At 35.2% G+C, this 17291-nt stretch overlaps 2 protein-coding genes across 2 annotated transcripts; one reads left to right on the forward strand and one right to left on the reverse strand.

Annotated features, from left to right (window-relative positions):
* Positions 1-3608: 3608 nt before the first annotated feature.
* Positions 3609-13731, forward strand: mif4gdb (MIF4G domain containing b). The gene is made up of 6 exons (XM_051886546.1): positions 3609-3723; positions 7643-7725; positions 7824-7933; positions 8055-8210; positions 8347-8439; positions 12106-13731. Exons 2-6 carry the CDS (start codon positions 7644-7646, stop codon positions 12331-12333), a joined length of 669 nt encoding a protein of 222 aa, XP_051742506.1. The 5' UTR covers positions 3609-3723; position 7643; the 3' UTR covers positions 12334-13731.
* A 116-nt stretch (positions 13732-13847) lies between these two features.
* mrps7 (mitochondrial ribosomal protein S7) lies at positions 13848-16845 on the reverse strand. Its single transcript, XM_051886545.1, has 5 exons — positions 16687-16845; positions 16245-16430; positions 15935-15998; positions 14786-14953; positions 13848-14237 (listed from the first exon to the last, which is right to left on the reverse strand). The coding sequence occupies exons 1-5, from the start codon at positions 16728-16730 to the stop codon at positions 14016-14018; spliced, it is 684 nt and encodes a 227-aa protein (XP_051742505.1). The 5' UTR covers positions 16731-16845; the 3' UTR covers positions 13848-14015.
* Positions 16846-17291: the final 446 nt, after the last annotated feature.

Genomic DNA, 17291 nt, shown 5'->3' on the forward strand with positions numbered 1-17291 from the left:
ACTTTTTTCCAACTGTAGCTGGATAATGTTGTTACACATACAGAAATAAAGGTTCCAAAAGGGAGACAGCGATTTATTTATTTATATCAGTTCTTAAAATAACCTTTTTTTGTCCCTTAGTGTGACGAAAATTACAAAATTGTTTTTGGCCAATATTACAAGGATTTGATTATAAAGGTTTTTGTTCACTTAGGTCTGTTTTTTATTACAACAAAAAATATCCGATTACTCAATCATCAAAATAATCGACCGGTTACTCAGTTACTAAAATGTCAATTTTAATTTTATTTATATAGCACTATTAAAACAAAACATGTTGACCAAAGTGCTTTATATCATCTCAGTATAAAAACAGAATAATACAATATTAATACAATAATAAAAATTAAAGATTATCAACAAGAAGAATATGCCATGGCAAACAAGTGTGTCTTAAGTTGTATTTTAAAAACATGTACAGAGTCAACGTCCCTAATGTGTAAGGGTAAGCTATTCCAAAGTCTTAGTGCTACTATACCGCAAATGCACGATCCCCTTTCTGGCTTAACTTGGTACTTGGAATTTTAAGTAAACTTTGAGTTGTTGATCTCAATGTTCTTCCATTCTGATACTCAATTAGCAGATCTGATAAATAAGCTGAGCAAGGCCAAAACATGACAAGACATGACTTCATCTTGGCCAAATTTCTCAAATGAAAATCTACTTTACCACATGATTTATCTGTGTGTTCAACTATCAATAAAAACACCCAATTTTTTAACACATTCTTTAACATACAATGACAGTGGGCAGAAATTTAACTCTGCTGCGCCCCTGGCTCCTCTGAGGCCGAACAATACAACCTCTGTCTTGTTTTCATTGAGATATAAAAAAAAATTAGAAGCCAGCCATGTTTTAAGATCGGAGAGGCAGGACATAAGGAGTTTCTAAGCTATTTCCATTTGTTAACGGTATAAACATACTCGTAAGTCATCTGCATAGCAATGACATGTGATGTCATACTTCTTAAAAATGTCTCCCAATGGGAGCATATAAAGAGAAAAAACCATGAGGGCCAGGATAGAGCCTTGAGGCACACCACATAAAAGCAATGTTGATCTTGATGTATTTGAGCCAAATCTCACTGCCATGCTTCTAGCAGTCAAATATGACTTAAACCAATTTAGGGCCTTCCCCTGAATCGCTACATACTCTTCTAGCCGTAAAAGTAAACATTAGTGGCAGCCCTATTTAAGAGTATTATTTTTTAAAAACCCAAACTTTGCTATAATAGTGTATTCAGTCCAGGTTCAATTGCAGCAAGTTTAAATGGTAATGAAGGCCTAAATGTTGTGTGACCTGCATCATTAAATGTGATCTCTTTCTCTCTCTGTCTATTGGTCCTGTAAAGATAAGTGCATTTCAGAGCAACTCTCTAAGATACAAATAAATGTTTTGTAAGAAATTACAATCTGCCCCCACATGAATGTGAATTCTATTTGTCCCGACTCATTTTGAGTAATGATTGTCTTGGTGTCACAGCACCCGACGATCAGACCATAAATTACTACTAATGATTGAGTGTGAACAAGAGCCTTATTCAATACAGTGAGAATGCAAAATGTTATGGCTGTATTTTACTCATATTAAAGTTTACCATAAAGCCACTTCAACAGGACACAAAGTGACCCTGAGTTATTCAAGACAAAAACTGGTTTCTGCTTTGCATTCTTGCTTTGCTTTTGGTTTGTACTTACATGTTGCTATTGTGGTTTGTCATTTCCTGAAGATGAACTATTAAAGCAATGTGCAGGATTTCTGAAAATTACACTTTGTAAAGTGTGTCTAAGCTCATGCATTCATGTCATGACTATTATGTTGTATCTGATAGCACTCGGACAACTTGTTTAAAAAGATTATTTTATAAGATTCATTTATAAGTAAATAATCCTGTTTTACACAATGTCAAGGGCGTAGATTTGATTTTGAAATTGGTGGGGACATCTATGGAAGCTGAGGATTCAGGAAATGAATAAGATAATGTATTAAGGTTTTTATTCTATATTGACCTTAACAAAATGTAACTTGTTATAAATGTATTCTGTTAGAGGTAACTAATAATTACAAGGAGGCAGTTTAAGAGACTTAACCTTACTCCGCTCATAGTGCAATGCAATAGTCAATGTCAATGTGTCTACATCTGTTATTAACAGAAATGAACTGTTGGCATATTTGTTTCACATCAATATTGTCCAGTTTTGTCCTGGTGGGCATTGCACACTGCAATATTGTTAAGTCTCACTTGTGCCATTGTTGTTCCATATGTTCAAGAGTCTCCTGTTTTGTTTTTTTTATGGGGATTTTCCATAGACATAATGATTTTTTTACTGTATAAACTGTTTTCTTCATGGGGACCAAACATGACTAGGAACTATACTGTCATTCCGGCGTAATGATCAAGGAACTTTGCTGCCGTACCATGGCTGCAGCAGGCGCAATGATATTACGCAGCGCCTGTGACCCCCTGCTTGCACAGGGAGCGTGCCTTGCAACCATGGAGACATTTGTGAGAGACGCTGCGTAATATCATTGCGCCTGCTGCAGCCATGGTATGGCAGCAAAGTTCCTTGATCATTACGCCGGAATGACAGTATAGTTCCTAGTCATATCGGCCTAGAAAATCGCAACTTTTAATTTTCCTTCGGTCTTAGTACACGATGTAACTACAGAAGAGTCAAGTTTTAAATCGGAAAAATATTGAAACTCTTTGGTCATTTTTTAAAGAGATGCTAACGGTCTAATCAGATTCAATGAACTATGCTAAGCTATGCTAAAAGTGGTATCGCCAGACCCGGAGATCGGCTGAATGGATTCGAAAACGGTAAAACTCAACTGTTTAACTCTAGGGGAGTTGGAAAATGAGCCTATTTTCAAAAAAAATTGGAGTGTTCCTTTAAAGTAAATGGAAAAAATGTAGTCGATTACATCGACTCCTATGGTGCGAGTCGAGAATCCGAAAAACCTGGAATCTAACACCCCTACTTTGCACAACCAAATGTAGCTACGGCATCTCACAAGTTAGAAATAAAAAACAAAGTCAGTCAGATTAGCGATGTGGGTTCAGGAGGCGGGACTCATAACAGAGAGTGACAGAATTTTTAACCGTTTTGTGTACAGGCATTGCTTATTTTTCACAGAACGTTGTTGTAAGAGATTTTTAATCTCAATGATAAGTTTCCTGGTTAAATAAAATAAGTAATACATAAAAACCACAAGACACAATCGAACAACAGCGGTTATAAATATATTTACATTTTTGATCGAAATTATTGCTAAGGACAAATCAGTGGCCTGTGGATATTGACCTAGCGTCCCTACTAAATTCCGTCCCTAATACAGTTAATAAAAAAAAATATATAGCCTATATATGCTATAATGCTTAATTATACTTGTTTTCGTTTTAATAAATATATATTGTTTTGAGCATGTTAATTATTATGAACTGCATTATGGCTGCACAAAGTCAAACCCGTCCAAAGGGGCAGACCTCGTAATAAATATTAAAGTACGTTTCAACCAATCAGTTAGGTCAACCGAGACAACGTCACGTTACGTAATTAATATTCATAAGACTAGGCGGCTGGTTGGTAGATTCGTTTACGAGAGAGACAGACCGCAGGAAAAGAACCGAGGTGGATTAAGATATGTGAAAACATTTGGGTGTTTGCTTCTCAGGTTTTTAAAGTAAGTTTTTTCTTGTCCTTCTAAACATGCAATATTACCCCCCTCCCCAAAATCACATGTTTAATAGTATGAAAATGTGCATTAGTAGTATTGTTTACTGTTTGATATTCGCTTGTAGCGTGGCATGTATCGTTATTTATCTAACCTTAGATATGAAAAAATGTTGAATGAATGCTCGTGATGTTAGCGTGAAGGAGTGTATGTGTGTCTATTGTTGTCGAAGGGGGTTTCTGTCTTTTTGAGTGTTTTCATGAGTTTTGAGTAGTGCATTGTTTTATCTTGATAACTAACCAAAATAGTAAAGCATTCCTTCACTAGTCCTCCTTCACTAATGACCTCGTTGGCGCGTGGGATTAAATTACAGTTGTAATTGATTGGATATTTTGATAATTAATAATTAGCAGATTTAGTCGTTTATCATGAAGTTGTTGCATGCTTGTTGAAAGAGTCGAGTCGATGGTGTTTGCCCGGTTGGCCTAATCCATTTATCCCTTTAACACACGAGCTGCTCTGATTCCCTTTGAAAGACGGATTGATGACAGTCAGCACATATTTCACACATGATCTGTTTCACCAGAGCACAGTGACAATATGGCAATAACGTGTTATTGGTCTGAGTTGCCTTGCCAATAACCTACTAGAACTTTAATGGCAATGCAACTCAGACAAATAATAATCAAAGGGTCAATATTTGGCCTCAGGAATTGATTTTAAGGGGTATTTTAATTTTTCTCATGTAAATATGTTCTGACATTTTAACACAGCATATTTCTCATAAAATGACTTCATATTAGTTTCGCATTCAACAAAACATAGGTTAGTTCTGAGCCAGCAAAGACATATTTGGCAGCCACTAAGGTTTTTAAACCCACCATAACTAGAATTAAATATAAACATTATTAAATGTTAGATAAAATGAGGAATTCACTACAGGACATTCCCTCCTCATCTGGGGCATTTTTCATTGGTAGTCACTTTGCCAGATGTTATTAGGCTCTAAAAACTAGAGAAAAGAAAAGGAAACAACAATAACATAATATATATAGATTAAATAGTAATAAAGGGGGCAACATCAATGTTCACATATTTAAGTAGGCCTATAATTTAAAAAAATGGCTTCTTCAAAATCAGCAATGTGAACACTGATGTTGCCCCCTTTATTACTATTATTATTATTTAACCTATATATTATGTTATTGTGTTATTGTTGTGGAATTATGCAATCTGCTCTAGCTGCACCTCTAGTTCAGGGGAGAAGGAGCTAAACCATACATCATATGAACTAAACAAACATTTTTAAACTTACTGAGGTTTTCCCAGCTAAGCAAGTTATACTTATTTAAAATGTAACTGATGAAAACTAAAATTTTAAATGTTTGTATAACAATTCCAATGGTTTTAGAACTATGGAATGTGTATTAGACCAGCTTGTCAAACAATAAGTGATATGAGAAACAATCAGTAAAAATATATCTTTTGATAAAGAATTTCTAATAAACCTAAAGTTTACCAAGTTAAATTTTATGTTTTTGCATACCTTTTTTTATGTGGGTTGAAAACTAAGACAGGAGACCAGATGTACACCTAGGTATTTACACTCTGAAGAAAAAAAATTGTAACCTCACTCCGAAAATGAAAATATCTTGCTTTATATCAACACTATATCCTTTAGAAGAAAACATACAGACTGTTTTTGTGTTGTGTACACGCCAATAGGCACATATTACTAACGCGCCCTTTAAATAACAAAAAAAATACTGCACCATTGACTTTAGACCAGGTTTTTGTTGATCAATGGCGCAGTCGTTTTCAGTTGCCTCATAATAGCAACACGCCAACAATGAGCCTGAACACACCTCACCTGCATTTGTTATTTAAACAACATGGGCACTGGATGTGAAAATGATAATTGCGTTGGGCTGAAATTAGCAAAAAACACTTGCTTCACACCTGGCGTCGCATTGCGCCGAATGTACAGGTGCTGGTCATATAATTAGAATATCGTGAAAAAGTTCATTTTTTTATTGTAAATTATTTTAAAAAATGAAACTTTCATATATTCTAGATTCCCTACATGTAAAGTAAAACATTTCAAAAGTTTTTTTTTTGTAAATTTGTTGATTAGAGCGTACAGCTAATGAAAGTCCAAAATCCAGTATCTCAAAATATTAGAATATTTACATTTGAGTTTCATTAAATGACCATCCCTACAGTATAAAATCCGGGTATCTTCTGTTTTTTGAAACCACACTAATGGGGAAGACTGCTGACTTGGCAATGGTCCAGGAGACAATCATTGACACCCTCCACAAAGAGAGTAAGTCACAGAAGGTCATTACTGAATGGGGTGGCTGTTTACAGAGTGATGTATCAAAGCATATTAAATGCAAAGTTGACTGGAAGGAAGAAATTGGGTAGGCAAAGGTGCACAAGCAACAGGGATGACCGCAAGCTTGAGAATACTGTCAAGTAAAGCCGATTCAAACACTTGGGAGAGCTTCACAATGAGTAGAATGAAGCCGGAGTCAGCGCATCAAGAGTCACCACACTCAGACATCTTCAGGAAAAGGACTACCAAGCCACTTCTGAACCAGAGACAACGTCAGAAGCATCTTACCTGGGCTAAGGAGAAAAAGAACTGGACAGTGAACAGTGGTCGAAAGTCCTCTTTTCAGATAAAAGTAAGTTTTGCATTTCATGTTGAAATCATGGTCCCAGAGTCTGAAGGAAGACTGGAGAGGCACAGAATCCAAGCTGCTTGAAGTCTAGTGTGAAGTTTCTGAAGTCAATAATGATTTGGGGGGGCGTGACGTCTGCTGGTGTTGGTCCATTGTGTTTTATCAAGTGCAAAGTCAATGCAGCCATCTTCCAGGAGATTTTGAAGCACTTTATGCTTCCATCTGCTGACAAGCTTTATGGAGATGCTGATTTCCTTTTCCAGCAGAACTTTAGCACCTGCCCACAGTGCAAAAACCACTTCCAAGTGGTTTGCTGACCATGATATTACTGTGCTTTATTGGCCAGCCAATATGCCTGACCTGAATCTATGGGATATTTTCAAGAGAAAGATGAGAAACAGTCGACCCAACAATATACAGATGATCTGAAGGCTCAATAGTGCCTCAGCAGTGCCACAGGCTGATCACTTCCATGCCACACTTCACTGATGCAGTAATTTGTGCTAGGAGCAAGTCATTTGCTGTAATATGTCCTGCCGATCAAGTATTGAGTGCACAAAAGAACATACTTTAAAGAACTTTAACTTTTCTGTTTTGCAAATCCATTTTTTTATTGATTTTAGGAAATATTCTAATATTTTGAAATACTGGATTTTGGACTTTCATGAGCTGTACGCTCTAATCATCAAAATTTAAAAAAAAAACTTTTGAAATGTTTTACTTTACATGTAGGGAATCTAGAATATATGAAAGTTTCATTTTTAAAAATAATTTATAATAAAAAAATGAACTTTTTGATGATATTCTAATTATATGACCAGCACCTGTATGATAGGACACTATATGTGAAAATGACTGTATTGTCAGAATACATTAGGATTTTACATTAATGACACACCATGGGTAAATCATTGTACATACTAAAGAGAACTGGCCCCAGTATGGACCCTTGTGGAACACCAGTTGATAGACATAACAACTTAAATTTATAATTATCAATTTTTACTCATTTAGAATGAGAGGAAAGATAAAATTTGATTAAATTTACAAACTGTATTGAAAAATTAAAATTGAATAATTTATTGTAGCTCAACTTTATTTGTTCTCCCTCATTGCTGTCTCAGACAAAACGTGCATTGCTTCAGATATTTGCTGTGACTTAACAATTAAAGTGATCTCATGTGTCTGAAGGTCGGTTATTGAGTGACTGATCAGTTGATTGACTCTTTCCATCCTATCAGAATGGAGAACTCATCTAAAGAAGATTACAAGATCCAGTCGTTTGATTTGGAGACTCAGAAACTGCTCAAAACTGCTTTGAAAGGTCATTATGTTTGATCTGCAGAAGTTTTAAATTACTTGTTTTACTGTTAGGCTTAAATGTTATTGAATTACTTTAAAATGCCTATTTTTACTCATCAGACCCAGGTTCAGTTGACCTGGAGAAAGTGTCCAATGTAATAGTGGATCAGTCTTTGAAGGACCAGGTCTTCAGCAGGGAGGCCGGACGCATCTGTTACACAATTGTGCAAGTAAACAAATGCACCACATGCAAATTTTAATAGAGAACGCTTATCATTTTCCATGTTCCATTGGTTTATTCTAGCATTTGTCTAGTAGTTTGTTTGTAAGCAATTTACTCGCTTTATTCAGGCAGAAGTCAAACAGACTAATGGGAGCATATTTCGGCGTAACCTGCTGAACCGCCTGCAGCAGGAGTTTAAAGCCAGAGAAGAGACGCGGAAGAGGTCCACTCAGGAGTGGGTTTGCCTCGTGTGCTTCATCTGCAACATCTTTGACTACCTCAAGGTGAAGAGTTGTCTTCTGTTTTAATGATTAAGTTCACAGAATCACAATCAGGAAGGTAACTATTATTTAAAAAAATCCATATTATAAGTTCATATGAAGTGCTTACTAACTTTGTACTTTATTCTGTCGACTGCAGGTGAACAACATGCCCATGATGGCCCTGGTGCACCCCGTCTATGACTGTTTGTTCAGACTGGCCCAATCTGACGCCCTGAAGAATGAAGAAGAGGTGAAACTTGAACATTATTACTGGGGGTTGACTGAAATGGATCAACTAAATAAGTAAATAGTAATGCACCGACTTTCAGCAACCCAAGATATTCTAATGTAATTGAAGAGAGAAAAAAAAAAAAACTAAATAGTCTATACAGGTGCTGGTCATGTAATTAGAATATCATCAAAAAGTTGATTTATTTCACTAATTCCATTCAAAAAGTGAAACTTGTATATTATATTAATTCATTACACACAGACTGATATATTTCAAATGTTTATTTCTTTTAATTTTGATGATTATAACTGACAACTAAGGAAAATCCCAAATTCAGAATCTCAGAAAATTAGAATATTGTGAAAAGGTTCAATATTGAAGACACCTGGTGCCACACTCTAATCAGCTAATTAACTCAAAACACCTGCAAAGGCCTTTAAATGGTCTCTCAGTCTAGTTCTGTAGGCTACACAATCATGGGGAAGACTGCTGACTTGACAGTTGTCCAAAAGACGACCATTGACACCTTGCACAAGGAGGGCAAGACACAAAAGGTCATTGCAAAAGAGGCTGGCTGTTCACAGAGCTCTGTGTTCAAGCACATTAATAGAGAGGCGAAGGGAAGGAAAAGATGTGGTAGAAAAAAGTGTACAAGCAATAGGGATAACCGCACCCTGGAGAGGATTGTGAAACAAAACCCATTCAAAAATGTGGGGGAGATTCACAAAGAGTGGACTGCAGCTGGAGTCAGTGCTTCAAGAACCACTACGCACAGATGTACGCAAGACATGGGTTTCAGCTGTCGCATTCCTTGTGTCAAGCCACTCTTGAACAACAGACAGCGTCAGAAGCGTCTCGCCTGGGCTAAAGACAAAAAGGACTGGGCTGTCGCTGAGTGGTCCAAAGTTATGTTCTCTGATGAAAGTAAATTTTGCATTTCCTTTGGAAATCAGGGCCCCAGAGTCTGGAGGAAGAGAGGAGAGGCACACAATCCACGTTGCTTGAGGTCCAGTGTAAAGTTTCCAAAGTCAGTGATGGTTTGGGGTGCCATGTCATCTGCTGGTGTTGGTCCACTGTGTTTTCTGAGGTCCAAGGTCAACACAGCCGTATACCAGGAAGTTTTAGAGCACTTCATGCTTCCTGCTGCTGACCAACTTTATGGAGATGCAGATTTCATTTTCCAACAGGACTTGGCACCTGCACACAGTGCCAAAGCTACCAGTACCTGGTTTAAGAACCATGGTATCCCTGTTCTTAATTGACCAGCAAACTTGCCTGACCTTAACCCCATAGAAAATCTATGGGGTATTGTGAAGAGGAAGATGCGATATGCCAGACCCAACAATGCAGAAGAGCTGAAGGTCACTATCAGAGCAACCTGGGCTCTTATAACACCTGAGCAGTGCCACAGACTGATCGACTCCATGCCACGCCGCATTGCTGCAGTAATTCAGGCAAAAGGAGCCCCAACTAAGTACTGAGTGCTGTACATGCTCATACTTCTCATGTTCATACTTTGCAGTTGGCCAAGATTTCTAAAAATCCTTTCTTTGTATTGGTCTTAAGTAATATTCTAATTTTCTGAGATACTGAATTTGGGATTTTCCTTAGTTGTCAGTTATAATCATCAAAATGAAAATAAATAAACATTTGAAATATATCAGTCTGTGTGTAATGAATGATATAATATACAAGTTTCACTTTTTGAATGGAATTAGTGAAATAAATCAACTTCAACTTGATGATATTCTAATTATATGACCAGCACCTGTAGTGTTGGAGAGTCATAATCATAAACAGTGACACTTTATTAGTGCTTCTTCGATGAAACACTTTGAACGTGTCTTTTTTTTAATGATAAACATATCAGCACTATGGATAATATATTTAAAATATATTCTAAAGCAACAATTTGTAAAAATTTGTTCGACTGAAATATCAAGAGGCGGCTAGTTGCTGAAGAACTTTTGGTTTATCACCAGAGAACACAATATGAACAGCATAGTTCAATTACCTAAATTTAATTATCAGTTTTTCTTCCCGTTTTCACAAAATGAAAACTTTAATTTTGGTTCTGGTGTTTCATGCAAAAATTCATTTTGGTGCATCACTAAAATGAATAAAGTTGAATAAAAGTTCACTATTAGTTTTGTAAATAGTTTTTTACAATTTATATTTGTATGCAAAAGGATTTGTGTATTTTAACCCTTTTAATGTCTGGAAAATTTTACGTTTTGAAATTTAATTTTTTTTGCTTCATCGGTATGGGATGACACTTGGTGACTTTTGTCGCATTAGCTATGTGAACACACCAAAAAAATCATGGACATGATTCGGATATGTTAAGTGTCAAAAAAAAAAAAAGTCACACTTGGCTCCTTCACAGTCAAAAATGACGACCAATGAATGGGAAATACGGAAAATGAATGAAGGGGTGACACTCTAAAATGTCAAGAGTGCAAAATAGACGGATACACCCCACCCCTCCCCCCACACATACATATGAACTAGCACGACTATAACACAGAGCAAGTTTTTGCAAATGTGTGAAATAAAATCAATAATTCAGCCACAATGCAGTAAAAAATGAACAGCACAAGAGTTACACGAGTACAAAAGAGACACACCCACTCAAACATACAATCACTTTTTCACACGCAGACACACAACACACTATTATACACACAAATTAACTGGTGTGGCTGTAACAAAATGGTAAAATTGAGCCAAAAGACTCGAATAAGAGGTTGAAATCAGATCATACCCAGATTGATTAAGCTGTGATAAAGCATACCTGTACATTTGTGTTACATTTTTATTGAATTTTGATGCTATGTGTAACAAAATGTCCTTTTCAGTGTTCAGGTTTGACTGTAGTAAAATTAATGCAAAAACTGACACTTCAAATCAACATTTCCAAAAAAATCACATCTTAAAAATAAGAATGTATGTCTAAAAACCACTAGAGAATTTATAAGCCACTTTATATAGAACTATATAGGAATCTAGTGGTTATACCATGGCATTACACAAGTTTTTCTTTTTTTACTTCCACCAGATGGCACTAATCTACCTTCAAAAAATTGGATTTTGAATGCCCTTTTCTCTATTTTAACATGGAATACTGTTTTAATTGAAAAATAATAAATTAGAGAAAATTGTGTATTTTCAATGGAGAAAATAACTAATAATAATTGAATAAAGATTGCATAGTATCATAAAATACCCTCAAAATTTTAAATAATCAAAAAATATTATTGAACAAAAATATATTACGTGGGTTTTCCTGGGGGGAAAAAAAGTTACATTTCAAGGCTTCGGTCACTTTTGACCGCGAAGGAACCAAGTGTGACCTAAACGAAGAGGACCAGAGGGTTAAGCATATGCCGTTAGTTCAAAATATTTAGTTTTTAAGGCATGTAAATTTAGTAAATTGTTTTCAAACTTTTGACTGTTGTGCTTTGCTGATATATTGTTCTTTCATCAATTGTTACTTTGAGTTTTCTCCTACACTTCAGCTCTCACTAGTGCACACTGATGTTTTTCTTTTAATATCCATATTATTTAATTGTTCAGATACTAGAATTAATTATTGGTTCTCCATCATTTTTCTGTTGGTTTTTAGCAATGTTTGGTCTTACTCAAATGTTGAAGTTCTCTCTCTGTCATCTCTGCCTCTCTCAGGTGGACTGTCTGGTGTTGCAGTTGCATCGTATTGGAGATCAGCTGGAGAAGATGAACATGCAGCTGATGGATGAGCTGTTCAATCTGCTGAGGGATGGGTTTCTCCTGCAGGAGGACCTGAGCTCCATGGGTCGCCTGCTTCTGCTGGAGATCCTGGAGTTTCGCGCGGGAGGCTGGACTCTCAGCGACACGGCTCAGAAATACTACTACAGCGAAGTGACGGACTGAGGCCTCCACCAATCAGGAGAGAGAAACAAAGGAAGAAATTGCATTCGAAATAGTGGAGGTTATATTTTTATAATTACCTTTGATGAAGGCTGGGTGATTCCCAAGTTTGAGGATTGAAGACTGGTCAAAGTTAGATGTAGTTCTGGGTTTTGGTGTTTTCACTTGGTTAGGGGCGTTTGTGGTCTTTTGATGTTTTGATGACCATTTTTAAAGTCAACATGAATTCAAAATTCATCTTAATTTTATACACATTCCTGCTTTTGTTAATTATCCACATTATTAAAAAATTGTCTTCAGAACTTTTATCAAACTTTTACTTTCACTTCTGAAATGATTGTTACCAAGGATGTTTGTGGTTCAACCAATGGCAGTGTTTCCCCAATTACAAAATCATGCCCATTTTTTACGTTCCTAACGCTTTCTCATTTTTTTTTTTTTTTCTTCTTTTTTTCTTGTTGAATATCCTGCTTTTCTTGGAAGTGTCAAATTACAAAAATATGGTGTGATTTTTTTTTTTTTTTTTTTGATTCATGTTGACTTTAAATCCTGATGTGAGGGAGCCAGACAACACGGCCTGTCTGAAAACTGTAGTCCATGTTGTAATGTTACAGAGATATGTTAATGTCCCAGCATTCCCTACTATTAATATGTGCAATAACGCAGTTCATTCATATTTAAGCAACACTCCTACTTCAAATCCAGCTTCTGGAAAAAAAGGAGTTGTAGCCAAAGTGATTTTTTTCTTTTGTTACAAATATGGTACCTTTAGTTTTGTGTCAAAGATAAACACTAAGGGTTATAATCGTAACATTTTTCTTCATTGTAGGTGGTTTTAATATCAATCTATTTAATTTTAGTATTTTCTAATAGATTATTACTAACAAATTATATTTGCCTCAGTAGGAGGAAAAGCTATTTTTATTGTATGGTGCAGGATTACTTTATATAACTATATATTTATGTTCTATAATAGATCTGAATTTAAATCAGTAAAAAAACAACATTCATATAATGCACCAAAAACAGTTTACAAGAGTCACATTTAAATACAATGTTTCATTTAAGGATGATATTTTTATACTATGAAAAGAAGATTGGATGTATGTCCAACAAAACTTAAACGGATGCTGGATAAAGGAATAAAGCATTGCAGTAAATTTGTACAGTTGCAATAATATTTTTATTTTGCATCATTTTGATCTGATGAAGATCCACTGGATTGAAATGTTAACAAAGTCAGGTGACATGCCAAAATTTTGTATTTAAAAGTATAAAAATAAGCTCCTGTCTGGCTGTTTTTGGTCTGATTGATTCCTCAGGCTCTTGCAGATTAGACAATGACTTGTATAGTTGTCTTGATGCACTAAAACATGGTTTAAAATAAAGAAATAAACAATTTTTGTGCACAAAGTTACTACTGAAACCTCATAAACGTGTAATGAGATGTCCAAGATTTGTTTTGTTGTTCATACTTTTCAACTCTTGTAAAGAATTCTTGGGCAAAAATGGAAATGTGACTTTTATAGCTTGCTTTATTTACTTTAATTCAAAGACAATCTGTATTTATGAGTCAAGATGACAGATTTTCTCATGTCCTTTTTGTCTGTGATGCTCATCCAAACTGCCATCAGTCCAAAACAAATCCCATCTGTGGCTGAATAAAGAGTCCAGATCTCCTCTCTCTACCACCAGCGGTAGTGTGCATATGCCCTGTTGGCTTCGGCCATCTTGTGAAGGTCGTGTTTGCGTTTCACTACATTTCCCTCGTTAGCGAAGGCGGCCAGCAGCTCCTGCGAGAGTTTCTCGTACATGTGTGTGCGACGGTGCTTATTGTCTCTGCATTCTGTGATCAACCACTTCATCGCCAGAAAACGCCGCCGATTATCCGTGAGAGGGACGGGCACCTGCAAGACCAATAACTGAGCGTAAGATTCAATATTTTATCTACTTTTATAGTGATTTAATGTGATTCCTGGAGCTTGACAACATCGTACATTGTATGGAAAAGATCAGAATAGACATTCTGTTTAACATCCACTTTTGTGTTTCACAGAAGTCATACAGGTTTGGAACAACATGAAGGTGAGTACATGATGATCCCTTTAAAACTATATTATTACATTCAGAGAGCTCCAAAAAATTGCATAAAATCCATGTAATGTTTCATGATACATTTCATGTTTCAAATATTAAACATACAAAGTCAAAAACATGTTGTACATTCTATTCATCACAATTTTGTGCATTTCTGTTGCCATAATTTTCTTATATGTATAAAATTAAATATTCAGTCACATTTCTCAAGATATTTTTTTTTTTATCTATGTTGGCCATTTAAAAACCCATCAGTTGAACACTGATTTTGAATTTGAACTGATAATTTTATATACTTACACCACCTGGTCATGTTATCTTGAAGTCATAAAATAAATATTAAAGGATGTTCACGGACCTGGTAAAATTTCCCTCCTTTCTGAACACTGGCCAGGCCGATGATGGGTTTGCAGTTCTCTAGGGCCTGATGGAAGATGGCGTATGGATTACACTCGACCTCTTCTCTCTTAGCTGCAGGAGATTTGTGGTATTTCTCCACCTGTCTTCTCTTTATGGTCTCCAGCGTCTAAACAGCCACAAAACATCCAAACAGAAATTATATGCAGACTCATTTCAGGTAGTGTACATGATATTTTAAGTGTACAAAAGCAGTCAAAAGTTTGGAATAATTAACTTATGTTTTTGAAAGATTAAATGCTGACCAAGGCTGCATTTTTTTTTTTTTTTTTTTTTTTTAAATCAAAAATACAAAAAAAAAAAAAAAACAGGAATATTGTGAAATATTATTACTATTTAAAATAACTATTTTCGATTTGAATATTTTAAAATTACATGTATTTCTGTGGTTTTCAGCATCATTACTACCATACCATGTGATCCTTCAGAAATCATTCTATGAATCATTCAATGTGTTGATTTGCTGCTCAACTGAATTATAATAGTGCTCAATTATTAATAATGGTTCTTATATCATTATTATCAATGTTTTGCTGCTTTAAAAAATGTATCACAAATATTTTAAGGATTCTTTGAATAGGAAGTTCAAAAGAACAGCATTTATTTGAAATAGAAATATTTTGTAACATAATAAAATGTCTACTGTCACTTTTGATCAATTTTAATGTTTCCTTGATGAATAAAAGTATTAAATTCTTTTTTTTTTTTCCTTTTTAAATCTTGCTTACACCAAACCTTTGAATCATTATGTATAATGGGTTCCACAAAATATATGAAGCAGCACAACTGTTTTCAAAATTGATAAATGTTTCTTGAGCATCAAATCATCATATTAGAATGTTTTCTGAAGGATCATAAGACACTGACAATCCAGCTTTGATTTTAGGATTTTATTACAAAAAAAATATTACAATAGGAAAGTTAATTAAAAAAATAGTAATAATATTTCACAGTATTACTGTTTTACTGTATTTTTGATCAAATAAATGCAGCCTCGGTGAGCAGAAGAGATATCAAAAACATTACAAAATGGTAATTATTCCATTATACATTTGACCTCTAGTGGTACATAATGGGATTTCAGTCAAACCTGTGTCATGATTCCTCTAGCAAGGATTTTGTTGCCATCTTCCATCATCATGTTGATGAACTTGCTGTTAGACATAACCAAATAATCAACGTTATAAAGGATAAGTATACAGTGTGGTCCAAAAAAATTGGGAACACGAGTGAAAATGTTTTTTAAAGTACCACAAAATTCAAGTAATGATATAAGCACAGCCATTTGATTTAAGAATCTACATGAGTTTATTATTTTGAATCCTAGATTTTCAGTGTGGCCTGTTTATATTCAGGTCATAAAACTGTATTGAAGCTGGTTGAACTCTTCTTGTTTTTACCTTATCAAAGGGTCGTTGAAAGGAGAGCTGGTGTCGCTTGACAGAGCTGCTTTAATCGGTCTCACTGTTTTCAGTTCCTGCAGCTCTTTTTGTTCTGGACTGAGCTCTGACTCTGGAACAGCATCTTTACTGGGATCGGGATCCAGATAATATGGATTATAGCGACTCCATCTCACGAAACACAGACTGAGAAAAGATGCAGAATAAAAGGCAAACATCACCCGATATACAGACATTACACAGCGGGAAATGAGTATAAACAACGGCGTGTTTTTACAAACAGATTTAAGCACATGGTTCAGTTTGAAAAGCACACCACTAAATCTAAAAAAAAAAAAAAAAAAATGACACCGTTATGAATTACGTAACAGCGTTTGTGTAATTTATAAATCAGTTTGGATAGTCCTGGCAAAAATAAGTAAAGAAAACTAGTAAAATTTACCTCGGTGTCCAAGGTTTCAGTAAATATCTGACGGAGGCTGCCATCTTTAGAACGATGCAATGAGTTTGTCTCAGATCTGCTTGATCGACACAAACTCTGATATTCACCGCTAGAGGAGAAATACAAACACAGATCTCGGATCAGCGGTTAAACTCGCTCTGACGCGACCGTGAAAGGACCTCAACGGAAGAAAGCCACCTGAAATATTGCCTGAGTAAAATAATGTATTTGTGCCTTGAAAGCAAAGAAACAAATTAAACTTAATGTATTATATTTTTATATCTATAGTAGTTATATACTCTCTAAATAGTCTCTAAATTATAGTTATTAACACTGACTGTTAATAGGGTTTCCTGTAGGCTTATGTGCTAAGTGCTGCCCCTCACATTTATTGATAATAATAATATTTAAATCTATAGGCCTACATAGTTGTTGGGACATTTTTTGCGAGCTTAAATGTTGTTGTTGTTAGCGTTATATATCCCATTTTTTTATATATATATTTACATTTTGTTTGTATTGTTTTACTTCTTTCACAAATGTTACATGTATGACAGTAGGTCTATTTTAATTAGGGGCTGTAGGCTATTTTAAATGAAATGTCG

The sequence above is a fragment of the Ctenopharyngodon idella genome, chromosome 3 (assembly GCF_019924925.1).
Source record: "Ctenopharyngodon idella isolate HZGC_01 chromosome 3, HZGC01, whole genome shotgun sequence".
Lineage (NCBI taxonomy): Eukaryota > Metazoa > Chordata > Actinopteri > Cypriniformes > Xenocyprididae > Ctenopharyngodon > Ctenopharyngodon idella.

What these genes read in the sequence shown, in the direction of transcription:
- mif4gdb (XM_051886546.1), top strand. Translation starts at nt 7,644, where the DNA reads ATGGAGAACTCATCTAAAGAAGATTACAAGATCCAGTCGTTTGATTTG. An exon ending in GCTCAAAACTGCTTTGAAAG is followed by an intron (nt 7,726 to 7,823) that starts GTCATTATGTTT and finishes TTTACTCATCAG; the next exon opens with ACCCAGGTTCAGTTGACCTG. An exon ending in CCCTGAAGAATGAAGAAGAG is followed by an intron (nt 8,440 to 12,105) that starts GTGAAACTTGAA and finishes TGCCTCTCTCAG; the next exon opens with GTGGACTGTCTGGTGTTGCA.
- mrps7 (XM_051886545.1), bottom strand. Translation starts at nt 16,730, where the DNA reads ATGGCAGCCTCCGTCAGATATTTACTGAAACCTTGGACACCGAG. An exon ending in CTAGAGGAATCATGACACAG is followed by an intron (nt 14,954 to 15,934) that starts GTTTGACTGAAA and finishes GTGGCTGTTTAG; the next exon opens with ACGCTGGAGACCATAAAGAG. An exon ending in AAGGAGGGAAATTTTACCAG is followed by an intron (nt 14,238 to 14,785) that starts GTCCGTGAACAT and finishes TTGGTCTTGCAG; the next exon opens with GTGCCCGTCCCTCTCACGGA.